Consider the following 21,005-nt stretch of genomic DNA (forward strand, 5'->3'; position numbering starts at 1 on the left):
CTTGGCAATAAATGAGTGGAATAAAAAATTGTTAATCTGGAACAATATTTCAAGTCATGTTTCAAGACAAACTTACCCGTCAAGGGAACAGTTATAGAGTGTTAAAAGATAAATTCAGGATTGATATGAGGAGGTACTTCATGCAGAGTGATTAATATCTAGTGTGGTCTTCTGGGTAGGGTAGTGGAGGCAAAAATTCTGTCTTCATTCAAGAGGGAGGTAGATGATGTGAAGGTACTGTAGGTTTGTGGAAGGATGGACTGAGTGTCTCCCTCATCTGTACCAATCTTTGTGATGCATGTCCTACTGTCCTCAGATTTATTAATTCTTTAATAGCAAGGCTTTTATATTAGATAGCAGTGATAGGGCATTTTCCTATGTTAAAGGCACTATATAAATGCAAGTTGTTGTTGAAATTGTTTTGACTTCTTCACTTCGAGAATGCTTGTTACTTTGGTACTGCTGTTGAATTCATAAGGTCTTAGTGACACCCCAAAATCATTTTTCCCATTTTGAAGTACTTCAGTCATAAGTGAACTTAAGTCAGCACAACATAATATTGCGTAAGTGTACGAGAGATGCATTGTAACCAGCTAGTAACTACTCAAGGCTAACTTTAACTAACTTGAGACTTGAGTTAAACAGTGAATCTTGCTCTGAGATAATTTACAAACGACAGCAATGCTCAGAAGTAACTATCTTCTATTATTTATTATTTTTATTATCTGTCTGTCATTCCGTCTGTCTGTCTGTCTGTATTGTATAAACTCGAAAGTTATAGAGCGTACCTACACGTGTGTTACATCGAAAGAAAGCTTACGATTCCAGAACCTTAATAGGATAAGGCAGGATCTGGCCAAAATGGACTGGGATCAGCTACTTGTAGGAAAATCCGCATCGGAGCAATGGGAGGCTTTCAGAAGGGAGATTGAGATCATACAATGGCAACATGTTCCCGTAAAGGTCAAGGGTGGTTCCAAAAACCACAGGGAACCTTGGATGTCAGGGGATATACGAGAATGGATTAGGAAAAAAAGGAGGGCTTTTGGCAGATACAAAAGGCTAAAGACGGAGGAAGCCCTAGAGGAGTACAAAGTGCAGGGGGATATTTAAAAAAGAAATTAGGAGATCAAGGAGGGGCCGTGAAATAACACTGGCGAGCAAAATAAAGGAAAACCCTAAGATGTTTAATAAGTATATTAAGGGTAAGAGGATAACTAGGGAAAAAATAGGGCCCATTAGGGACAAAAGTGGCAATCTGTGTGTGGAGCCGGAAGATGTAGGAGGGGTTCTAAATGAATTTTTTGCATCTGTTTTCACTATGGAGAAGGACGATGTAGACATAGAAATAGGGCGGGGGGACTGTGATATGCTCGAACATATTAACATCGAGAGGGAGGAGGTATTGGCGGTTTTAGCTGGCCTAAAAATGGATAAATCCCCAGGCCCGGACGAAATGTATCCCAGGCTGCTGTGTGAGGCAAAGGAAGAGATTGCGGGGACTCTAACACATATATTCAGAACCTCTCTGGCCACAGGGGATGTGCCAGAGGACTGGAGAACCGCTAATGTAGCACCATTATTCAAGAAGGGGAGGAGGGAAAAACCGGGGAACTACAGGCCAGTGAGCCTAACATCAGTGGTAGGAAAATTATTGGAAAAAATTCTGAGGGACAAAATTAGTCCCCACTTGGAGAGGCAAGGATTAATCAGGGATAGTCAACATGGCTTTGTCAAGGGAAGATCATGTCTGACTAATTTGATTGAATTTTTTGAGGGGGTGACTAGGTGTGTGGATGAGGGTAACGCAGTGGATGTGGTATACATGGATTTCAGTAAGGCCTTCGATAAAGTCCCGCACAGGAGACTGGTCAAGAAGGTAAGAGCCCATGGAATCCAGGGTGCCTTGGCACATTGGATACAAAACTGGCTTAGTGGCAGAAGGCAGAGGGTGATGGTCGAAGGTTGTTTTTGTGACTGGAAGCCTGTGGCCAGTGGGGTACCACAGGGATCGGTGCTGGGTCCCTTGCTGTTTGTGGTCGACATTAATGAGTTGGATATGAATGTAAAAGGTATGATCAGTAAGTTCGCGGATGATACAAAAATTGGTAGGGTGGTAAATAGCGAGGAGGGTAGTCTCAGTCTGCAGGACGACACAGATGGGTTGGTCAGATGGGCGGAACAGTGGCAAATGGAATTTAACCTGGAAAAGTGCGAGGTGATGCACTTTGGGGGGGACTAACAAGGCAAGGGAATACACAATGAATGGAAAGACCCTAGGCAAGACGGAGGGTCAGAGGGATCTGGGTGTGCAAGTACACAGATCCCTGAAGGCGGCGGAACAGGTGGATAAGGTGGTAAAAAAGGCATATGGGATACTTGCCTTCATTAGCCGAGGCATAGAATATAAGAGCAAGGAGGTTATGATGGAGCTGTATAAAACACTGGTTAGGCCACAGCTGGAATACTGTGTGCAGTTCTGGTCGCCACACTACAGGAAGGATGTGATCGCTTTGGAGAGGGTGCAGAGGAGATTCACCAGGATGTTGCCAGGGCTGGAGCGCTTCAGCTATGAAGAGAGACTGGGCAGATTGGGTTTGTTTTCCTTGGAGCAGAGGAGGCTGAGGGGGGACATGATTGAGGTGTACAAAATTATGAGGGGCATAGATAGGATGGATACTAAGGAGCTTTTTCCCTTAGTAGAAGGGTCAATAACTAGGGGGCATAGATTCAAGGTAAAGGGCGGGAGGTTTAGAGGGGATTTGAGAAAGAACTTTTTCACCCAGAGGGTGGTTGGAGTCTGGAACTCACTGCCTGAAAGGGTTGTGGAGGCAGGAACCCTCACAACATTTAAGAAGCATTTGGATGAGCACTTGAAATGCCATAACATACAAGGCTACGGACCAAATGCTGGAATATGGGATTAGATTAGACAGGGCTTGATGGCCGGCGTGGACACGATGGGCCGAAGGGCCTCTATCCGTGCTGTATGACTCTTAAGCGTATTTACGTTTCGGCGAGACAAAAATTGCGCCCGCGGTATCCAAAAAACGTTCAACATTCCGCTCATTATCCGCTCATTAGCATCGAGTGACGTCGAGGTCGACCAATCGCTGCGTGGCGGGGGCGGGTTCCTGGCGCTTGCGGGCGAGCCCTCCTAGAGTCGAGTGACGGGACGATTGACCAATCCTACGCTTCGGTGACCTGACGGTCGACCAATCGGTGCGTGTGTGGGCGGGCCTTATCGTTCTGAACCGAGGTGAGTCGCCGCCATCTTGATTCCAAACTTTTCATTTCTTTTTCCCGCTTTCTGCGTCTTTAAAAAAAAACAAAAAAAACTTGCTTTTAAAACACATTGGCCTAGAAATTCAGTTGGTTGCGCCAGCCGGTAGCGCCTTAGGAGGAGTAGATGTCGGGCGCTAGGTGGCTAGCGGCCGGGCGCAGCGCGATCTGCACCTCGCCCCAACTTCACTCAAGATTTAGCGGCGGCGCAAAGTCTTTGCGCGCGCTCAGCTGCGCGCGCAGATCATGACGTCATTTCCTCGTGCAACGCCCTTTGTGCGCCCCCAACCGGAAATTCAGTCGCGACGCCCCATTGTGCGCCTGGCGCCCCTAGCGACTGTTAGAGTGGAACGGTGCTCAGTCGATGCGGGGCGCGGGGGGCGCAAATTAAAGGGCACTCCTCCTGCACTATAAAAGGCTGCCATTTCGCAGCACTCCTTCTTGAGAGATGGATCTTTGCAGAGAGACCAAGGTAGAGAGCTCTCTGCTTTGGCCCAACACTCGGACAGGTACTTGTGGCTTCAGGCCACAGCTTTCCACTTGTCTTTGCCTTCATTGACATCTCATTGTTTGCCAGCATATTATGGGGGCTGCAATGGGTGTAAACGCTGGCTTTCTCAATTACATCCAAAGGGCTCACAGACGCCGTGAGAGAGTGGCAGCCCTGGCTAGACGGAGAGGGGGCAACAGGCGTCGGGAAAGGAGGCCTTACCCACCCAGGGTATACCGCCAGCAGTTCTCCTATATCAACATGTCTGACGAGCAGTGTGTTCGGAGGCTGCGATTCCGAAGGGAGGTGGTCACAGAGATCTGCCACCTGCTTGGCGGTGATCTGCAGCCACAGCTGAGGAGCAGGACGTCTCTGTCGGTGGCAGTGAAGGTGACGGTGGCTCTCAACTTCTATGCCACCGGCTCCTTCCAATCCGCTGCTGGGGACATTGCCAACATCTCCCAGTTCGCCGTGCATTGCTGCATCCGCCAGGTGACCAATGCCCTTTTCAAAAGGAGACGTCAGTTCATCTCCTTCTCCATGGCCCTTGCCAAGCAGCAACAGCGTGCAATGGGCTTCCCCATGGTGCAGGGCGCCATTGACTGCACGCATGTGGCTTTGCGGACACGTCTGGAGAATGCCGAGGATTACCGCAACCGGAAGGGCTACCATTCGCTGAACGTCCAGCTGGTGTGTGACCACAGGCAGCTCATCCTAGCTGTCAACGCCCGCTTTCCAGGCAGCAGCCACGATGCCTTCATCCTGCGCCAGACTTCTGTGGCAGACATGTTCCAGGCCCAGCCTCACCCACGAGGATGGCTTATCGGGGACAAAGGCTATCCTTTGTGTACCTGGCTGATGACCCCGCTCCGTGCGCCCAGCACCCCTGCTGAAGAGGGATACAACGATAGCCATCAAGCGACCAGGAACATCATCGAATAAACAATCGGCGTCCTGAAGCAACGGTTCCGCTGTCTGGATCGTTCCGGTGGAGCCCTACAATATTCGCCTGAGTGAGTCTCCCATTTCGTGGTCGTTTGCTGCATGCTGCACAACCTGGCTATCCGCAGGACTCAGCCACTGCCACCAGAGATTGGAGGACCACCTGAGGAGGAGGAGGAGGACCAGCACAGGAGGGAGGCAGAAAGTGCAAGGGCCGCCCGTCGCCGGCTTATTGCACGTCTGTTCTAGGCCCCCTCTCAGGGAATGGCTTGTGCCAATGTCAGCAGATGAATGTAGCCGCTCCACAAGCCCTCAGCCGAGCAGGGCAACCAGGACTTAACCAAAAAACCATGCACAGTGCAATTTAACAAAAATAATTTATTGCAAACCTCTGCCCTTCCCACATTACATCCTCATTTGGAGAAGCCCCCTCCAAAAACACAAAACTACCAGTCTCGGCCTTACAAAAAGCACCAGGCATTTGTGCAGACCTTCTACTTTTTGCCCTGCTAGGGCGATGCCTTTCGTATCCTTGCCTGGCCCCTGCCCGCCCTGCAGCTCCTCCTCAATGGGAGCCCAGTGGCTGCAGCAAGGCTGGGGGAAGGCTGCTGAGGGGCAGATGGCGAGACGGCAGATGCCCTTGGGGGTCGGCCTGCATCAGCTCTGGCCTTGGAGTGGCCGGCGGCTGACTGCTCCAACTCTGGCTTGGGCGGCAGCAGTCTGTCCAGCGGCTCGTGGCAGCTGCAATGGCGGAGTGGCAGTGTCGGCTGCAGGAATGGTGCCAACCTGGCAGATCGCAGGTGCTCGCTGGTCGCCTGACACATTGGCACTCGCACGGGCCAGCACTGCAGCATGCGCAGCAAACAGCTGAAGAACAGACTGCTGGGCTGCTGCTGCGCGGCGAGTGCCCTGGCGATGCCTGGCTGATCCAGCGAGGGTGGCAGCAGTTAGTGCCCGTGTGGCCCTGGTCTGTATCCGCATGACAACAGCCAGTGAATGGACGGCACGACTGAGCACTTGGCTCGACGCCGCCTGTGCTGCCGCGAAGTCCTGTAGACTCCTGGCCTGTGCTGCTCCAAATTGCTGCACACTCCTTGACAAAGACTCAATGGAGTCAGGCATCCTTGCCACTGCAGCCATGAGCTCATTGTGCCTGCGCTCAGCCTGGACAGCCATTTCCTCCAGGAGCCGCACCTCCTCTGCGCTGACCATCGCACGACTGGAGGCCGCACTCACCCTCTGGGGAGAAGTCCGCCGAGCTTCCCCACCCCTCCCGCGTTGCTGCAGGCCGCTGGGCCCCGGAGCTTCACTCTCCTCCGACCCTTCCCCCCGACTCCCCTCCAGGGAAGACGTGTCCCCTACATCGCCATGGGCTGGCGCGGCTGAGGGTGGCACTGCTGGGCCGGCTTCCTCTTCCTCCTCCTCGTATTCCGAAGCGCTGACAGTGGCAGCTTGAGGGCCCGCCTCCTCACCTGGCGATTCACCATCTGAAAGCAGGAAGGCACAAGAGTAGCTTTAGAGTGAGGACAGGGCGGCAGCGAGGGAGGCATGAGTGGTGCCATTCACCGCATTGGTCGGACAGTGGCAAAGGATGCTGATCTGAGGCGCAAGTGGAACGAGCGAGGTCAAAAGGGTGATGCCCTTACCATTGGTGCCCAGAACAGGGTCGGCATCTCCACTGGCGACGGGTCCAATCAGCCGGCCTGCCATAATGCGCTCCACACGCTGGTCGAGGTCGGAGAGCTCTTTTACGTCAGGACAGCCTCCCCCGGTGTCAATTCGTTTCCGCCGGTTGTGCGCCACCTTGGCCTGCAAGAGAAAGGACGGCCTCTAAGTACAGTGTGAAGCCCTGATCTTGTCTGCAATGCCTCCCATGGTCGAATAGCTTGTACAGTGTGAAGCTCTGATCTTGTCTGCACTGCCTCCCATGGTGGACTGGCCCTGACAGTGTGAAGCCCTGATCCTGTCTGCAATGCCTCCCATGGTCGAATAGCTTGTACAGTGTGTAAAGTGCTGAATGTGCAAGTGATTTTCATGCCAGTCCCATAGCTGCTGGATGAGGGCTGGCCATTAGGGCTTTCAGGTCCCTTTGCCCATAAAGTGAGGTGCACATGCAGGGATGAGGAGGACACTGGAAAGGGTACTCAGCCTGACAACCCGAGTGAGGTCGTTGAACTTCTTCCGGCATTGCACAGGAGTCCTGGCAACCACGCTGTTGGAAGACACCCTGTTTGAGACCTCCCTCCAGGCTTTCCGGTAGGCGCTGGGCAGCGGCCTCTTGCCACCTTCTGGGAACAGAACATGGCGCCTGCGCTCCACTCCGCCAACCAGCAGCCTCAGGTCACTGTCGCTGAAGCGCTGCGCTCTCTCCCTGGCCTTCTCCATAGCCCTGGGCGTTGTGCAGGTGAAGCTGAAGTGGTCAGGCCTTGCTTCAGGGCTGCAGTGTGCAGGGCGTGGCAGGCAAACAAATCCACCCTCCCCCTTTAAGAGCTGACCGGCGCCAGAGTGTCTGCCGTCAATCAACAACTCGCCGCACCGGCGCTGCGCCCGGCCTCGGGGGTATCGCTCAGCGCCGCCGGCTTAGCGCCTAAAGATAGTCGTGCATCGCCTGTTTTAGCGCAGCAGCAACCTCTTGGGGCGATGCGACTGAATATCGGTGAAGGGGGCGCGAATTTGCGCTGGGCGCGAACTTTAGCGGCCGCCCGACTTTAGCGCCCCAAAAGTGGCTATACTGAATTTCTAGGCCATTGTTTTAAAAAAAAAGTTAATTACTTTCTAAATCTTTTATCTAATCTCATTAATTTTCCTACCTTTCCCCGTTTTTGCAGGTAGGCCTCGAAGCCTGGGTGTCTGTTGCCAGCCATGCTGGACCCTAGGCAATTGTTTTGTGGCAAGCTCCTCCCACCCCCCCTCCACCCCCCCCCCCCCCCCCCCTTTGCTGGGCCCGATTCCGAACCAGCGGCCAGCCATCTTGGTAAAGGCTGAAGGCTGGCTGGGCTCACTGCAAGTTCCTCGCGCTTCATTCGGGGGGTGGGGGGCGGGGCTCGGGAGGGGAGGGGAGGGGGAGCGGCGAGGGTTACCCTGGCAACCGGGCTCGCCAGCCGCAATCGGCCGCTTAGGCCCAGGCCCGGAGATCGGGAGGCGGAAAGGGGAGGAGGGTTACCAAGGCAACCGGGCCCGGCCAGCCGCAATCGGCCGTCTCAGGCCCGGGAGGGCGGGGCTCAGGCTCACTGGGGCGCTACGCTCGGCATGTCAGTGCGTGGGGCGGCACGGAGCTCAGCGGAGCCATCGCCGGCAGTGGGGAGAGGGTCTGCTGGCTCCCCCACTCCCTTTCTCCCCCCCTCCTTCCCCCACCCCTCCCCTCTCCCCCACCCCTCCCCTCTCCCCCACCCCTCCCCTCTCCCCCACCCCTCCCCTCTCCCCCACCCCTCCCCTCTCCCCCACCCCTCCCCTCTCCCCCACCCCTCCCCTTCCCTCCCTCTCTCCCCTTCCTCCCCTCCCCTTCCTCCCCTCCCCTTCCTCCCCTTCCCCCCCTCCCCTTCCTCCCCTCCCCTTCCCCCCTCCCCTTCCCCCCTCCCCTTCCCCCAGTCGCGCTCTCTTCCCCCCCAGTCGCGCTCTCTTCCCCCCCAGTCGCGCTCTCTTCCCCCCCAGTCGCGCTCTCTTCCCCCCCCAGTCGCGCTCTCTTCCCCCCCCAGTCGCGCTCTCTTCCCCCCCCAGTCGCGCTCTCTTCCCCCCCCCAGTCGCGCTCTCTTCCCCCCCAGTCGCGCTCTCTTCCCCCCCAGTCGCGCTCTCTTCCCCCCCAGTCGCGCTCTCTTCCCCCCCAGTCGCGCTCTCTTCCCCCCCAGTCGCGCTCTCTTCCCCCCCAGTCGCGCTCTCTTCCCCCCCAGTCGCGCTCTCTTCCCCCCCAGTCGCGCTCTCTTCCCCCCCAGTCGCGCTCTCTTCCCCCCCAGTCGCGCTCTCTTCCCCCCCCAGTCGCGCTCTCTTCCCCCCCAGTCGCGCTCTCTTCCCCCCCAGTCGCGCTCTCTTCCCCCCCAGTCGCGCTCTCTTCCCCCCCAGTCGCGCTCTCTTCCCCCCCAGTCGCGCTCTCTTCCCCCCCAGTCGCGCTCTCTTCCCCCCCAGTCGCGCTCTCTTCCCCCCCAGTCGCGCTCTCTTCCCCCCCAGTCGCGCTCTCTTCCCCCCCAGTCGCGCTCTCTTCCCCCCCAGTCGCGCTCTCTTCCCCCCCAGTCGCGCTCTCTTCCCCCCCCAGTCGCGCTCTCTTCCCCCCCAGTCGCGCTCTCTTCCCCCCCAGTCGCGCTCTCTTCCCCCCCAGTCGCGCTCTCTTCCCCCCCAGTCGCGCTCTCTTCCCCCCCAGTCGCGCTCTCTTCCCCCCCAGTCGCGCTCTCTTCCCCCCCAGTCGCGCTCTCTTCCCCCCCAGTCGCGCTCTCTTCCCCCCCAGTCGCGCTCTCTTCCCCCCCAGTCGCGCTCTCTTCCCCCCCAGTCGCGCTCTCTTCCCCCCCAGTCGCGCTCTCTTCCCCCCCAGTCGCGCTCTCTTCCCCCCCCAGTCGCGCGCTCTTTCCCCCCCCCAGTCGCGCGCTCTTTTCCCCCCCCCCCCCCCCCAGTCGCTCGCTCGCTCTCTGTCTTCCAACAACAACATGCCCTCGAAAAAGCCTTGGCACCGCCGGGCACTCCAGCTAGTATCTATATATATAAAAGGATACATCTGTCTGTCTGTGTCATTCCGTCTGTCTGTATTGAATTAACTCGAAAGTTATACAGCGTACCTACACGTGCGTTACGTCGAAAGAAAGCTGACGATTCCAGAACCGTCCTAAGCGTATTTACGTTTCGGCCGGACAAAAATTGCGCCCGCGGTATCCAAAAAACGTTCAACATTCCGCTCATTATCCGCTCATTAGCATCGAGTGACGTCGAGGTCAACCAATCATACGGCGGGTTCCTGGCGCATGCGGCCGGATCCCCCTACGGTCGAGTGACGGGACGATTAACCAATCCTACGCTTCGGTGACCTGACGGTCCACCAATCGGTGCCTGTGTGGGCAGGCCTTATCGTTCTGAACCGAGGTGAGTCGCCGCCATCTTGATTCCAAACTTTTCCTTTTTCCCGCTTTCTGCGTGTAAATTTAAGGCACATGGGATTGGGGGCAAGGTATTAACTTGGAGAGAGAACTGGTTGGCAGACAGAAAGCAAAGAGTTGGAATAAACGGCTTTTTACTTACAATTCTTTTTGCAAACCTGGATGGAGGAAAGTTTTTAGAACATTATTAAAGACTGTTCATTAAGTTTTTGCATAAAAATCTGTTGATCCATAAGAGAGAGTAACTTGTATAGTTAATCTTATTTACATTCCGTACTTGGTGGAGATTCTGCACGTATTCGGCCACATAATGTACTGCATTTAATGAAGTGTATAAAACTGCTGTTGCTAAGTGCCGTAGAAGAAATCACAAATCTACTCGAGCTTGGCCTCTCCATTTTTCTGGTTTCCGGTCAGCAGCTCCTTTTGCGCATACCTCCCATAAGGAGTCCCAGAGATCATAGGATAACATTTGACAGCAGCTCAACTGAAAGGTTAACATGTTCTTCGAGGCAAAGGGCTCCATTGTAAATACAGGTAGACTACCCTTTATCCGAACTTCCGAAAACCGAAACCCTCTTAAAAACCGAAGGTTTTTTCGTTCAGCGTAAGTCGTGTGCACGACCCTACACCAATGGTTGGATACCTTGACGTGCAAGATTGTGAAAATGTTGGCACACTGTAAAATCAACAGTCGGAGCCTTTGCAAGAGGACCATGTTTCCAGGTGTAGCCAAGGGGACTCGGTTCCTTGCACACACAGGCATTTACCATGGTATTACAGGCAACTAGCCTATTCATGGCATCACAGTGTTTTGTTTAGGTAGATTGTCCATGTCGTATGCTGCTGTACTGACTAATGACACCATACATCAAGACATGGTGTTGAAAATGTATTGCCCGAGTCAATCAATCTATCATAAATCCTGACTGTTGCCACCTACTTTCCTTGCTTGTACCCCAAAATAACTTGAGTCAGGAGCAAGCGTAGGAGATGTAACACATGCCCTTATACCTCCCCCCTTCCCACTGTCCAGGGCCCCAAACACCCCTTCCAGGTGAAACAGCGATTCACTTGTACTTCTTGCAATCTAGTATACTGTATTCGCTGCTCACGATGCGGTCTCCTCTACATTGGGGAGACCAAACGCAGATTGGGTGACCGCTTTGCGGAACACCTCCGTTCAATCCGTAAGGGTGACCCCGAGCTTCCGGTCGCCTGTCATTTTAATTCACCGCTCCATTCCCACTCGGACCTCACCGTCCTTGGCCTCTTGTATTGTTCCACGGAAGCTCAACGTAAACTCGAGGAACAGCAAATCATCTTCCGATTAGGCACTTTGCAGCCTTCCGGACTCAATACTGAGTTCAATAATTTCACATCATAACCTCGGCCTCTATTACTTATTTCCTTTAAATTTTTTCCACCCCTTTGTTTTGGGTCCTCCTTCCCCCCCCCCCCCCCCCCCCCACCTCTCCTTTTGTTTCTCTCTCTCACCTGGCAGCTGTCCTTATCCTGCCAGTACACTTCACACCTAATCTCAGCTGCCTTTTGCCTCCACGGGCCCATTACCATCTCATCTGGCTTCTAATACCTTTTATTGTCTGCTTTTCTTCTTTTGTTCGATCGCAGCTTTGCCTTCGATCTTTTTATTTTCTTTCCAGTTTTGAAGAAGGGTTTCAACCCGAAACGTCAACTCAAATTTCTCTCCACAGATGTTGCCTGACCTGAGTTTTTCCAGCATTCTCTGTTATTTTGAGTCAGGTTAATACTGATGTAACCTGTAAGGGGTTCGTGAGGTCATCTGTATTTGTCTATTAGCACATTATTTGTGTTGCTCTACACTAATTATGTAATTCTAGCTCTGTTTTCCTTTAGCTAGCTGGAATTTAGGACCAGGGTCTCTAGGAGTGTACCAATATCTGCAGGCAGTTCCCATACAGAACAGTTTGAAGACCATGGATAGGGAAATGGCTGGAAGCATTAGACTCAATTGGGCTCATAACAGAGGTCCTGCTGAAGCTGGAGGGGCGACTTTCTTGGATTTAGAGCCCAAATAGTGCCTGAAAAATGGACACTGCCCAGGGGCATTAGTGCTAATCATTTACCTTGATTCTGTACCTGAATAGCATTGCCCCAAAATTTCCTGTCTGGTCTCTGGTGATTGCACCTGACAGCTGCGTCCTCTTCATGCACAATGTAAATATCATGAAAATGAAAGTTGGGGCCTTCTACACACACATTTCCTGCTCTAGCGCCACGTGCAGATCAGGAGCACAGAGTGTTTCCAGAAAAACCTGATACTGCTGTTTAGGCATTAACTGATTTGAAGGACAGGCTTGGATTGTCAAGAACAGTCATCATTTTTGGGCTTTAATTTAAAAATGTTTTTTCAGCTTCTGAAGTTGTTGTAGAATGCACATCTCTTTTCTCAGTCACAGATGGAGGCTTTGTTTGATACAGTGGTTGCCTCTTTTTGTGCGATGATTTATTTAGAAACAGACGAGGAGTGATAACCACAATTGTATATTATATTCCAAATGGTAGCATAATGACCCATGAACACCCAAAACACCCATGATTTCTACTTTACCTATCATAGGAGATTCAGTGAAATTCCAAGTGATTAAAGGTCATACGATTGTTGCTCCTTACCCCTTTAGTCAGCTTCATTTAAGGCTTGATGGGATAGCTGCACCACCTCATGCATTTGAAGTATATTGTTGACGGCCAGCTGGAGATCCTGATGCCAATTCCCTTCTCTGGGTGCAACACACTTTCTGGTACACTGCACTCAGGCTGTCCCCCTACATCTCCCAACTAGATAATCATCCCTTATACCTCTTAATAACTTAGGACAAAAAATGTTAGCCTGAGATGGGGTTGTGGAGTTTGAAGATCTGAGACATGTCTGACCTTTGTTGTCATGAGCATTTTTTTTTTTAAAAGCCGTCTTTTAATAATAACAATGGGAAGGAGTACTTTTTTTTTCCTATTGGTAGATCACATAGTTAATGCATAACAACAGAACCCGAATTCATGGAGAACATAGGAACAGGAGTAGGCCATTCATCCAATTGTGCTTGTTCCGCCGTTCAATTAGCTCATGGTTTAACTGTACCTCAACTCCAATTACCTGCCTTTGATCCATATCCCTTGATACCCTTACCTAACAACAATCTATTGATCCCAGACTTGAACATTTTAATTGACCGAGCGTCCACATCCTTTTTGTGGGAGAGAGTAGCACATTTCCACTACCCTTTATCTGAAAAAGCCCTTCCTGATTTCACTCAAACGGTTTAGCTCTAATTTTAAGATTATGCCTTCTTGACCTTTTAAGCGGTTAATAGCATTCTGCAAAATCAACTGGATACTGTTTCCACATCAATGTTTCACATACACCCGCGAGTGTTATATGCAGCTAAATTGTGGAAACTTTGCCTGCACCCTCTTTAGCAAGGCTACAGTCACTTTTTAAATTGTGCCATATGTTGACCCAGCTGAATTGTTCTCCCCCTTTCCCATAAAATAAATACATACCCAGGAGAAACGCACTGTTGTTTCTTCACTTTCTTTTCTGGGGGGTCGGGGGGGCAGAAAAGTTGATATCTTCATAATTATGCCGTCCAATTTTTGGGTTCATTTCTTTTCTGAATTTGGATCAAAAGATCTGGTGAAATCGGCTGTGAGCATCTGAATGATTTTTCAGGTTAAAAATGTAAAACAAAAACACAAAATGTAATCAGACAACTTTGGGTTTAATTGCACTCAGCGTGGCAGTAGGTGATAAAACAGGAATCTATTTTTGTAAAGGGAAGGGGCATGCCACATTCTATATGATGCGCCACCTGCTCGATTGTAGCGAAGGATGGGATTTGGACTCTTTTTTCTTGTTCTTACCATTTTGTTTGTCTTGTCAATGATGCTGGTATTTTAGGGTTTTTCTTTATTTAATCCGAATTTGGCAATTTGGTTTGGGGGGAGGGGTTAATTATTGGGTTTTATTGGATTGAACCGAAACAGAAGGCTTGGTTGGTTTGGCTAAGTGAGGAGTAAGGATGGAATTAAAACTTTTGGGCTGCTTAGAATTAGGGAACGATTTAGCTGGTTGAAACCCAGAGGGAAGAAGTTAAAACTTGCCAGTTCAGAACATTCTGTGCTTGTAAGTTGTGTTTCTGATCATTGGAACCACCTTCATATTTAAACTGTAAGCAGATCTAAGTGTTGATAAAACTTATGCAATATTTGTCCTGAAAGGTTCAACTGTGTATAATAATAGATCATTTGTATGTTTGTGGGCAAGGGTTCTTCAGATGTTGAATATGTGTACATAAATCACAGCAGCCATATTTCTTCAGCCAGCATGGTAGTGTATTCTAAATAAAACATGGCCATGTAATTTCAAAGAAAGCATTAGTTTAAATGTACTATTGTCTCGTTCATGAATATGTTAAAATGAGATCTTTTTGTCGATATTCTCAACCTCCACTTGTTCCCTTTCACAAACTATAGGACATTTTGAGGAAAGATTTTTGAGAACCTATTCAAGCATCACCGCTCCTTAAAGCTTCTCCACCACCCCAAGCCCCAGCGCAGTTTCTCCGAGTTATCCTCTGTAAGGGGTTTTACTGTGTGGGTGTCTTGGGTTTGTCAGTTATGCCTCTGACTACCCCCTTTGAGCGGTTTGAATCGCTCGCCCCTTTTGAGTTCTGACCACCGGACTTATTTGCAGGTAGCGATATAGAACATGAGCAGACCAGTGGTTTGGTGCAAAGAAAAACCAAGATTTTATTACCAGAGAACGATTCTATACAAAGGATAATATGGATGCAGTACACTTACACTTAACAGGGATGGGAAATAAACGGCACATCGAGGGAAAATGACTAAAATGACAATTTTAGCAATCCCCTTAACTCCCACCCTCTAAACCTCGCTAGGCTATCTTATGAGGGGTCAGAATTCCATGCTCACCAGTCCGAGTCGTTTAAACAGACGAGAATCTTGCTTCTTTGCCCTGCTGTCTTTCGATGCCACGTGGTTTCAATGCTGCACAGGGTACCGTCCAGGTGAAAATACCCCAGTAATAAAATAGTCTCTGGCAGGGTATTTCACCTCTCGGGACAGGCTCTTCTTCGTAGGTCCTTTTCCTGGGGTGGTGGCAGGCAGGGCGCGGGAGGCGAGGAGAGAGAGAGAGCGTGGCTTCCTGAGGGGCTATAGTTATACTCCTCTCGGTAGCCCTTATCTCACGCACTAAATCAGCTCATCCTTTGTCTGATTTGAGCGGGTTGGAATTGAACAAAAAGGTGTCGATCTTGGCCCATCGACTTAGATGGCCGGTAATAGCTTCTGACGGTCCCAAAGCTGCTCTACTTGGTTCAACAGATTCCTTGATGGGGCCAGCCTAACCTGGATGGCTCCGCTGATCGTTTGGATCGTTTGAGTAAACAAGCTTGATGGCCTGTAAACGGGGGCCTGAATGTAACTGAGTTTGCTCCCAATACATAAATGTAAAAGTTCTGTCTGGTTTCGTGATCTCGCAGACATCAAAAATACCCAAGCTGTTCGCTTGTCACGGAGTCCACAATTGGGACTTGCAGGCTTTTGGTCACGAGGTTGACCGCAGCCATTTTGTGTGCCCCTGGATTTTTAAAATCAGTCCAACCAGGGTCTCTCTTAATTAAATAATCTTCGGGCGGTGGGGGGAGCTGCTTAAATTTGGGGGGGAGCTGCCTGAATTTTGCGAAACTTATTTTCTTCCTCAGCCTCGCTAATTTCAATCTCCATCTCCACTTTCTTTGCTCTCTTTCCTGCAAATTTACTGCTCTCCTGTCCTCCCTGATCCTCTCCCACCAGAGAAACTCTCTTGACCACAATTGCAACCACCCCTCGATCTCGCCGTTCCCATGGTCTCTCTACTACTGTGGTCCCGACCACCAAAAAGGCCACCTCTGACTGCTTCCTTGTATTGTTCAACACCTACATCCCCCTACCCGCTTTGAAACTCACTTAATTCTGAATCCATCCCTGGAAAAAAAATCTATAAAAATGATTTAATAGTGCATACAGTTCAGCCTCATTAATTTATGACAACACTATTCTGCCTTCAGTTAGTTGGGTTGTTGTTCAACATATTGTCAGAGTTTATGAAGCCTAAATAGATATGCATCACAGTAAACATACTGCTCTAGTCTGAGCATTGTACTTCTTAGGCACAAACTGTAAGATACTCTGATCAAGAGGACAATATACCATTTGTGAAAACTACAGGTTGCTACTTGAAGAGCTGCCTCTTATTTAGAGTATTCACTTACACTGACAAACAGCAGCTCCAGAGGGCCTATGGCATTGCAGGCATAGTAGTTAGACATGGTTTTTTTTCAGATTTGCCTGATTGAAGATCTTGACATTGGTTTAAATAGGATAGATTTGGTGAAAGGATGGATTTATTTTGGGAAATCCAAAATCTGAGATTTCATGGCTGCAGATGTGCCTTTGTCCATAAGTTGTAAACTATAATATCCTTGTATGGGAGGAGGAAGTGGAAAGAGATTTTAGGTAGAGATATCAGAGTTCCCACTATGTCACAGTGACATCTGGCAGAAGGCCCATCAGTATAAAGTTTTACATCATTGCAGGTCCAATAAAACACTCTTTACTGGGTTTGTAAACAAGTAAGCGGAGGACACAGATCATTCCCAAAATGACAAAATAGACTCTGATTATGCAGTGGTGCTCCCTCTCCACCAATATTCTGTTGACAGTGCCCAGGTGTAAGCAAGTATCATCAGGCAAAACATTTTTCCATTCATCAATCATTATATGATGAATAGTGCAAAAAAGCCTCTATTACCACTGGAAGTAATAGTAATGTATTATGATAAGTATATAGTAGTATAAATATATGTAATATATATATTTATATATAAACAAATAAATATAAATTAAAATGCAGTGTGCATAAGAGTGTTTTATTGGACCTGCAACTTGGACTGTCATTGCTATACCTTCTGCTTATTTGCCTGTTGTTTTTATATTTATACTTGTTTTTACTTTCTGCTTTTTATATTTTATATACTTATATTGTAGGAGTGAGTGGGGAGTAAGCATTCCATTGTACTAGTTACATGTGGCAATAAAATTATCTTGAATCTTGAGCTTGCTGTGCACAAATTGGCTGCCGTGTTTACTGCATTACAACAGTGACATTTCAGTTGTACTTCATTGGTTGTAAAGTGCTTTGGGATGTCATGAGATCATGAAAGGCATTATGTGAATGCAAGTTCTTTTTCTTTATCTCTTCCTTCAACTATGGTTTTCCTCTCAGAAGTTGCTGTTTTCTTCTTTTGCGCTTGCTGCTGCTATTGCCGTTGCTTTTACTGGTAAATCTTCAGGTAGGTGAAAAATTCAAGATGGTGGTTCAAACCAACTTGCAATATCATTTTAGCAATTTAATTGGTCGCTTCCTGCTATTTGCCAGTTCAGGACTGGTATTTTCTACTAACCAGTTCAGGATTGGTAGCTTTCAAATAAAACACATGATTTGATTGTTCAGTTTTCTGCTGCTTACTCATTCCTCATTGGTTCTTATAAATGCTTTTAATTTAATCATATTTAGGCAATCTTTTGATTATTGACTGAACAGATAAGTCCTTATTTTAATTAACCAATCACTAAGTTTTGTCCTTTGGACTTATGATGCCCTGACGAATGCGTATTAGATGCAGCATTTTTAAATATATGGATAGGTGGGCTGTCTCATTTTGGATACATTTTGCGATGTCATAATATGGTTAAATCTAACCTTGTCATGAGCTCTGTTATGTTACATCATTGAAAGAAATGTAGTACAGGAAACTTTGTGCTATCCGGCACCGACGGGACCGAGCTGTTGCCGTTCCCTCAAAACTGCCGGACACACCAGCGTTAATGTTGAAGCATACGGAGCTTTTCATCTCCGTATCTGACAACAAACACTGTTGCTTAGCAACAGCTTCTAAACAGTCGGCCCGTACCTTGGAAGTGTCTCTCTGAAGCTGTTGCTAAGTTACAGAGACTTTGCAGAGCCTGACTGTTGGGGAAAAAAAGCCACGAGAAGAAAAAAAACCTAACAAAACGGCTCCTGATTTTTGCCGGTGGCTCGAGCTTGCCGGACATTTAGCCTCCAGATAACACAAAGTTTCCTGTATTTTTCTGGGAACAAATGATTTTTTACTAAAGTTAGAATTATCAGCCAAGAATGTGTCCGACTGTTATGAACATCTAATGTTTAGTTGTGATCATCTCTTTTCCTGAGGATTATTTGGAGAATACCAGCTTGTTGAGATAACCAGTTTGAGAGTTCCCGAAAGCCTGTTGATAGGGAGATTAGGTAGATGCCCACGCTGGGCTTCAAATCATGACCACCAAGAGGCCAAACAAGCGTCTTATCTTCAATGTTCTGGTTATCTGAAGCTGTGGCTATTTAGCCATTTAATAAAGCTATATATTGGAGCAGTGGAACAAATTCTGTGTGTGTTCATGTACTTGTTAAATGCGCAGCTGTGGCTTTTATGTTCAAATATAATTTTGACTAAACTTACTAAGTGAATTGTTGCATTTTTTTTGTTCCAGCTGATCAGATTCCATGGTGTATACCTGCCTATGTATGTTGTTGCAAACATTTTATTAGCATTTGGAAGACAATTAATCCATCTTTATTCTGAAGGTAACAAACAAATAAATGCCTACAATGCATTTTTAACCAGTCAATTTTATATGTAAACAAAATAGTCACTTGGTGCTCCACACAATACAATGTAGCACCAATGTCCTGCAGCACAGGGGACAAGAAACTGGTTCAGATCCCTACCCTGCTCATTTTGCCACATTTGCTTTTCAGAATTGCAACCATACTATCTCCTCAATAGGGTTTCTAGCTGTTCTTTAAATTAGTCCAGTGTTCTGACCACAATCATTATTTCCTGGCAACCCATTCCAGCCGTTGAAAAGATCACTGGACAGGTTTGGATAAGTGTCAACTGTAGAGAGATAACCAAGCAGCTTCCTCTTGAAAAAGGAGGAAGAAATGGATGGGATCTCCATTGTGCCTTCTTAGCTTACCACAAGTCGATAAACAAGAGTATGGCATTAGTGGATGGCCTGGGAGCAGTCTGCCCATTTCACCGTCTTGGATACTGGAACTACATGGCCTGGGAAGGACATGAGAGGGCAGTAGATTTGGAACAGAGAGCTGGAAAAGAATAGAGTGGGGTGTTCCATTCACTTTAGCAATAGAGCACGTAACTCTTAAGCAGAGAGATGGGACTTAAGCCCATGTAACTGCATTTGTTCCAGCAGTTTTCAGACAAGTGACTGGAAACTGGAGCACTGACCAGGCCTGCTATCCAAAAGCACACCTAATCATGGAATGATATTAGTGCCAGTTGTAAGGAACCCAGTGATTGGATCGTCTCCCTCTGTAGCGGAAGGAAGTATGGTGGCTGGAGGCCGTGGGGAGTCCTTGAAGGAAATTAGTATATATTTTAAAAGTGTACTCATGACACAAAATGTGCCAGTTGCGAGGAACTCTGCAATCCAAACTGCAGTTACCCTCTCAAGGTATAGTTCATGTTCTTTAACCAGAAGTTTGAGATTTTCATATCTATTTTATTAGTTGCTTCTGTCTCGGTCGCATTTCTCATTGCTCGACTGGTTAGCTCAATATAGCCATCAGAAGGCAGGATATTCCAGCTCGGGTGAGGAAAAATGGAGAGTGCATGCTACCTGAATAGTGCCTCCTAGTGGACAACCACAGGGGACAGTAATAATGGCCTGAGATAAGTCTATGGACCACATTTTCCAACTGTTCTGGGAGAGGGAGGTGGCACTGAGTCTCAATGTCCGGGTGAGAAATAGGAAGATTATGTGAAAAATATAAGCTCGAGTGGAGCGTAAATGCCAGCATGGACTGGATGGGTCGAATGGCCTGTTGCTGTGCTGTATATTCTATGCAATACAATTACATAGCAGTGTGAAATTACAAACTGTTCTCATTTTAATATTGCCTTCTCATTGTGGGGAGGCAATGGAAAATGAATACTACATTGTATGTTGCTGTTACATAAGAAACATGCTTCACTTAAAACATCTAATTGCACTTGCATCAATTGGAAAAATTAAAAGCTCCTTAATTAAGTTTATTTTAAAATGTGATCCTGTTCTGTTTGTAGGTCACTGTTTAGATTTCAACGTTGCCTTAACTGCGGCAGCAAAACCATACAAAGTTATTCCATTTGTCAATCTTGCTGTCTTTCTTTTAAGGTAAGCACTTTCAAATTAGTTTTTAAGCGAATGAGAAATATTTTAATTTTGTTTTTGTGCCCTCAATTTTTTTTTAAATTATCTCCGCTCCTAGCTTTGTTTCTACTTGCTGACTGAGATCAGGGTGTATTTTTTTTTTTTTACAGGTATGACTGGTTTAAGGAAATGTGGTCTATTCTTGTGCTGCCTGAAATTGACATTCGCATTTTAACTGAACAAGGCATCTCCTACCCAATGATTTCTATTCTCCTTTTCTTATTTGGGACAGCTATTGCCTACTGGAGTGGAATATTCTTTAATTCATTACTGAAACAACTGTCCTCCTTGTGGTCAATCTTTCACAGGTAAGGCCTCTCAACTGGGTGGAGGCGGAAAGAGAAACTCCTGCATTCAGTCATTTGTGCAGTTTCTCATAAGTCTGATTTTACAAGACCTCAAGATTAGTTAAACTTAACTCTGTATTCAATACGGTACTTTTCTGATATTGAGAGGGAGTGAGAGCTTAGCACTGGGAGAATGGTTACTCTGCTCTCCTTGACTGTGATGTTTAATCACATCTCTGCTTTAGTGCTGCCTTCTTCGGTGTGTATCCTGTATGCACTGTTGGAGTGTTACAGTGCCAGAACAAGCTCTTGTAGGGGGAGGAGTGGGAATCATAAAAACAGAGCTCTTTTCTTTAATGACACTTAAACTTAAATAAAGGCAATTACAAGGGTATGAAGACAGATTTGGCTAAAGTGGACTGGGAAAATAGATTAAAAGGTAAGGTTGTAGATAAGCAGTGGCAGACTTTTAAGGAGATATTTCATAACTCTCAACAAAGATATATTCCAGTCAGAAAGAAGGACTAGGAGAAGGATGAACCATCCGTGGCTTACTAAGGAAGTTAAGGAGGGTATCAAATTGAAAGA

General features: G+C 48.1%; 1 protein-coding gene across 2 annotated transcripts in view; it reads left to right on the top strand.

Moving 5' to 3' along the window:
* pgap1 (post-GPI attachment to proteins inositol deacylase 1) overlaps positions 1-21,005 on the top strand; it is a 184,058-nt gene that overhangs the window by 123,564 nt on the left and 39,489 nt on the right. For both annotated transcript variants that reach the window (XM_085985823.1, XM_085985822.1), the window contains 3 exons: positions 18,406-18,499; positions 20,004-20,094; positions 20,241-20,438. In XM_085985823.1, the coding sequence (XP_085841949.1) occupies positions 18,406-18,499; positions 20,004-20,094; positions 20,241-20,438 (383 nt within the window). The remainder of the gene's footprint in view (positions 1-18,405; positions 18,500-20,003; positions 20,095-20,240; positions 20,439-21,005) is intronic.

Source organism: Somniosus microcephalus, chromosome 4 (assembly GCF_052327205.1).
Source record: "Somniosus microcephalus isolate GS21.2 chromosome 4, FLI_Smic_1.0, whole genome shotgun sequence".
Lineage (NCBI taxonomy): Eukaryota > Metazoa > Chordata > Chondrichthyes > Squaliformes > Somniosidae > Somniosus > Somniosus microcephalus.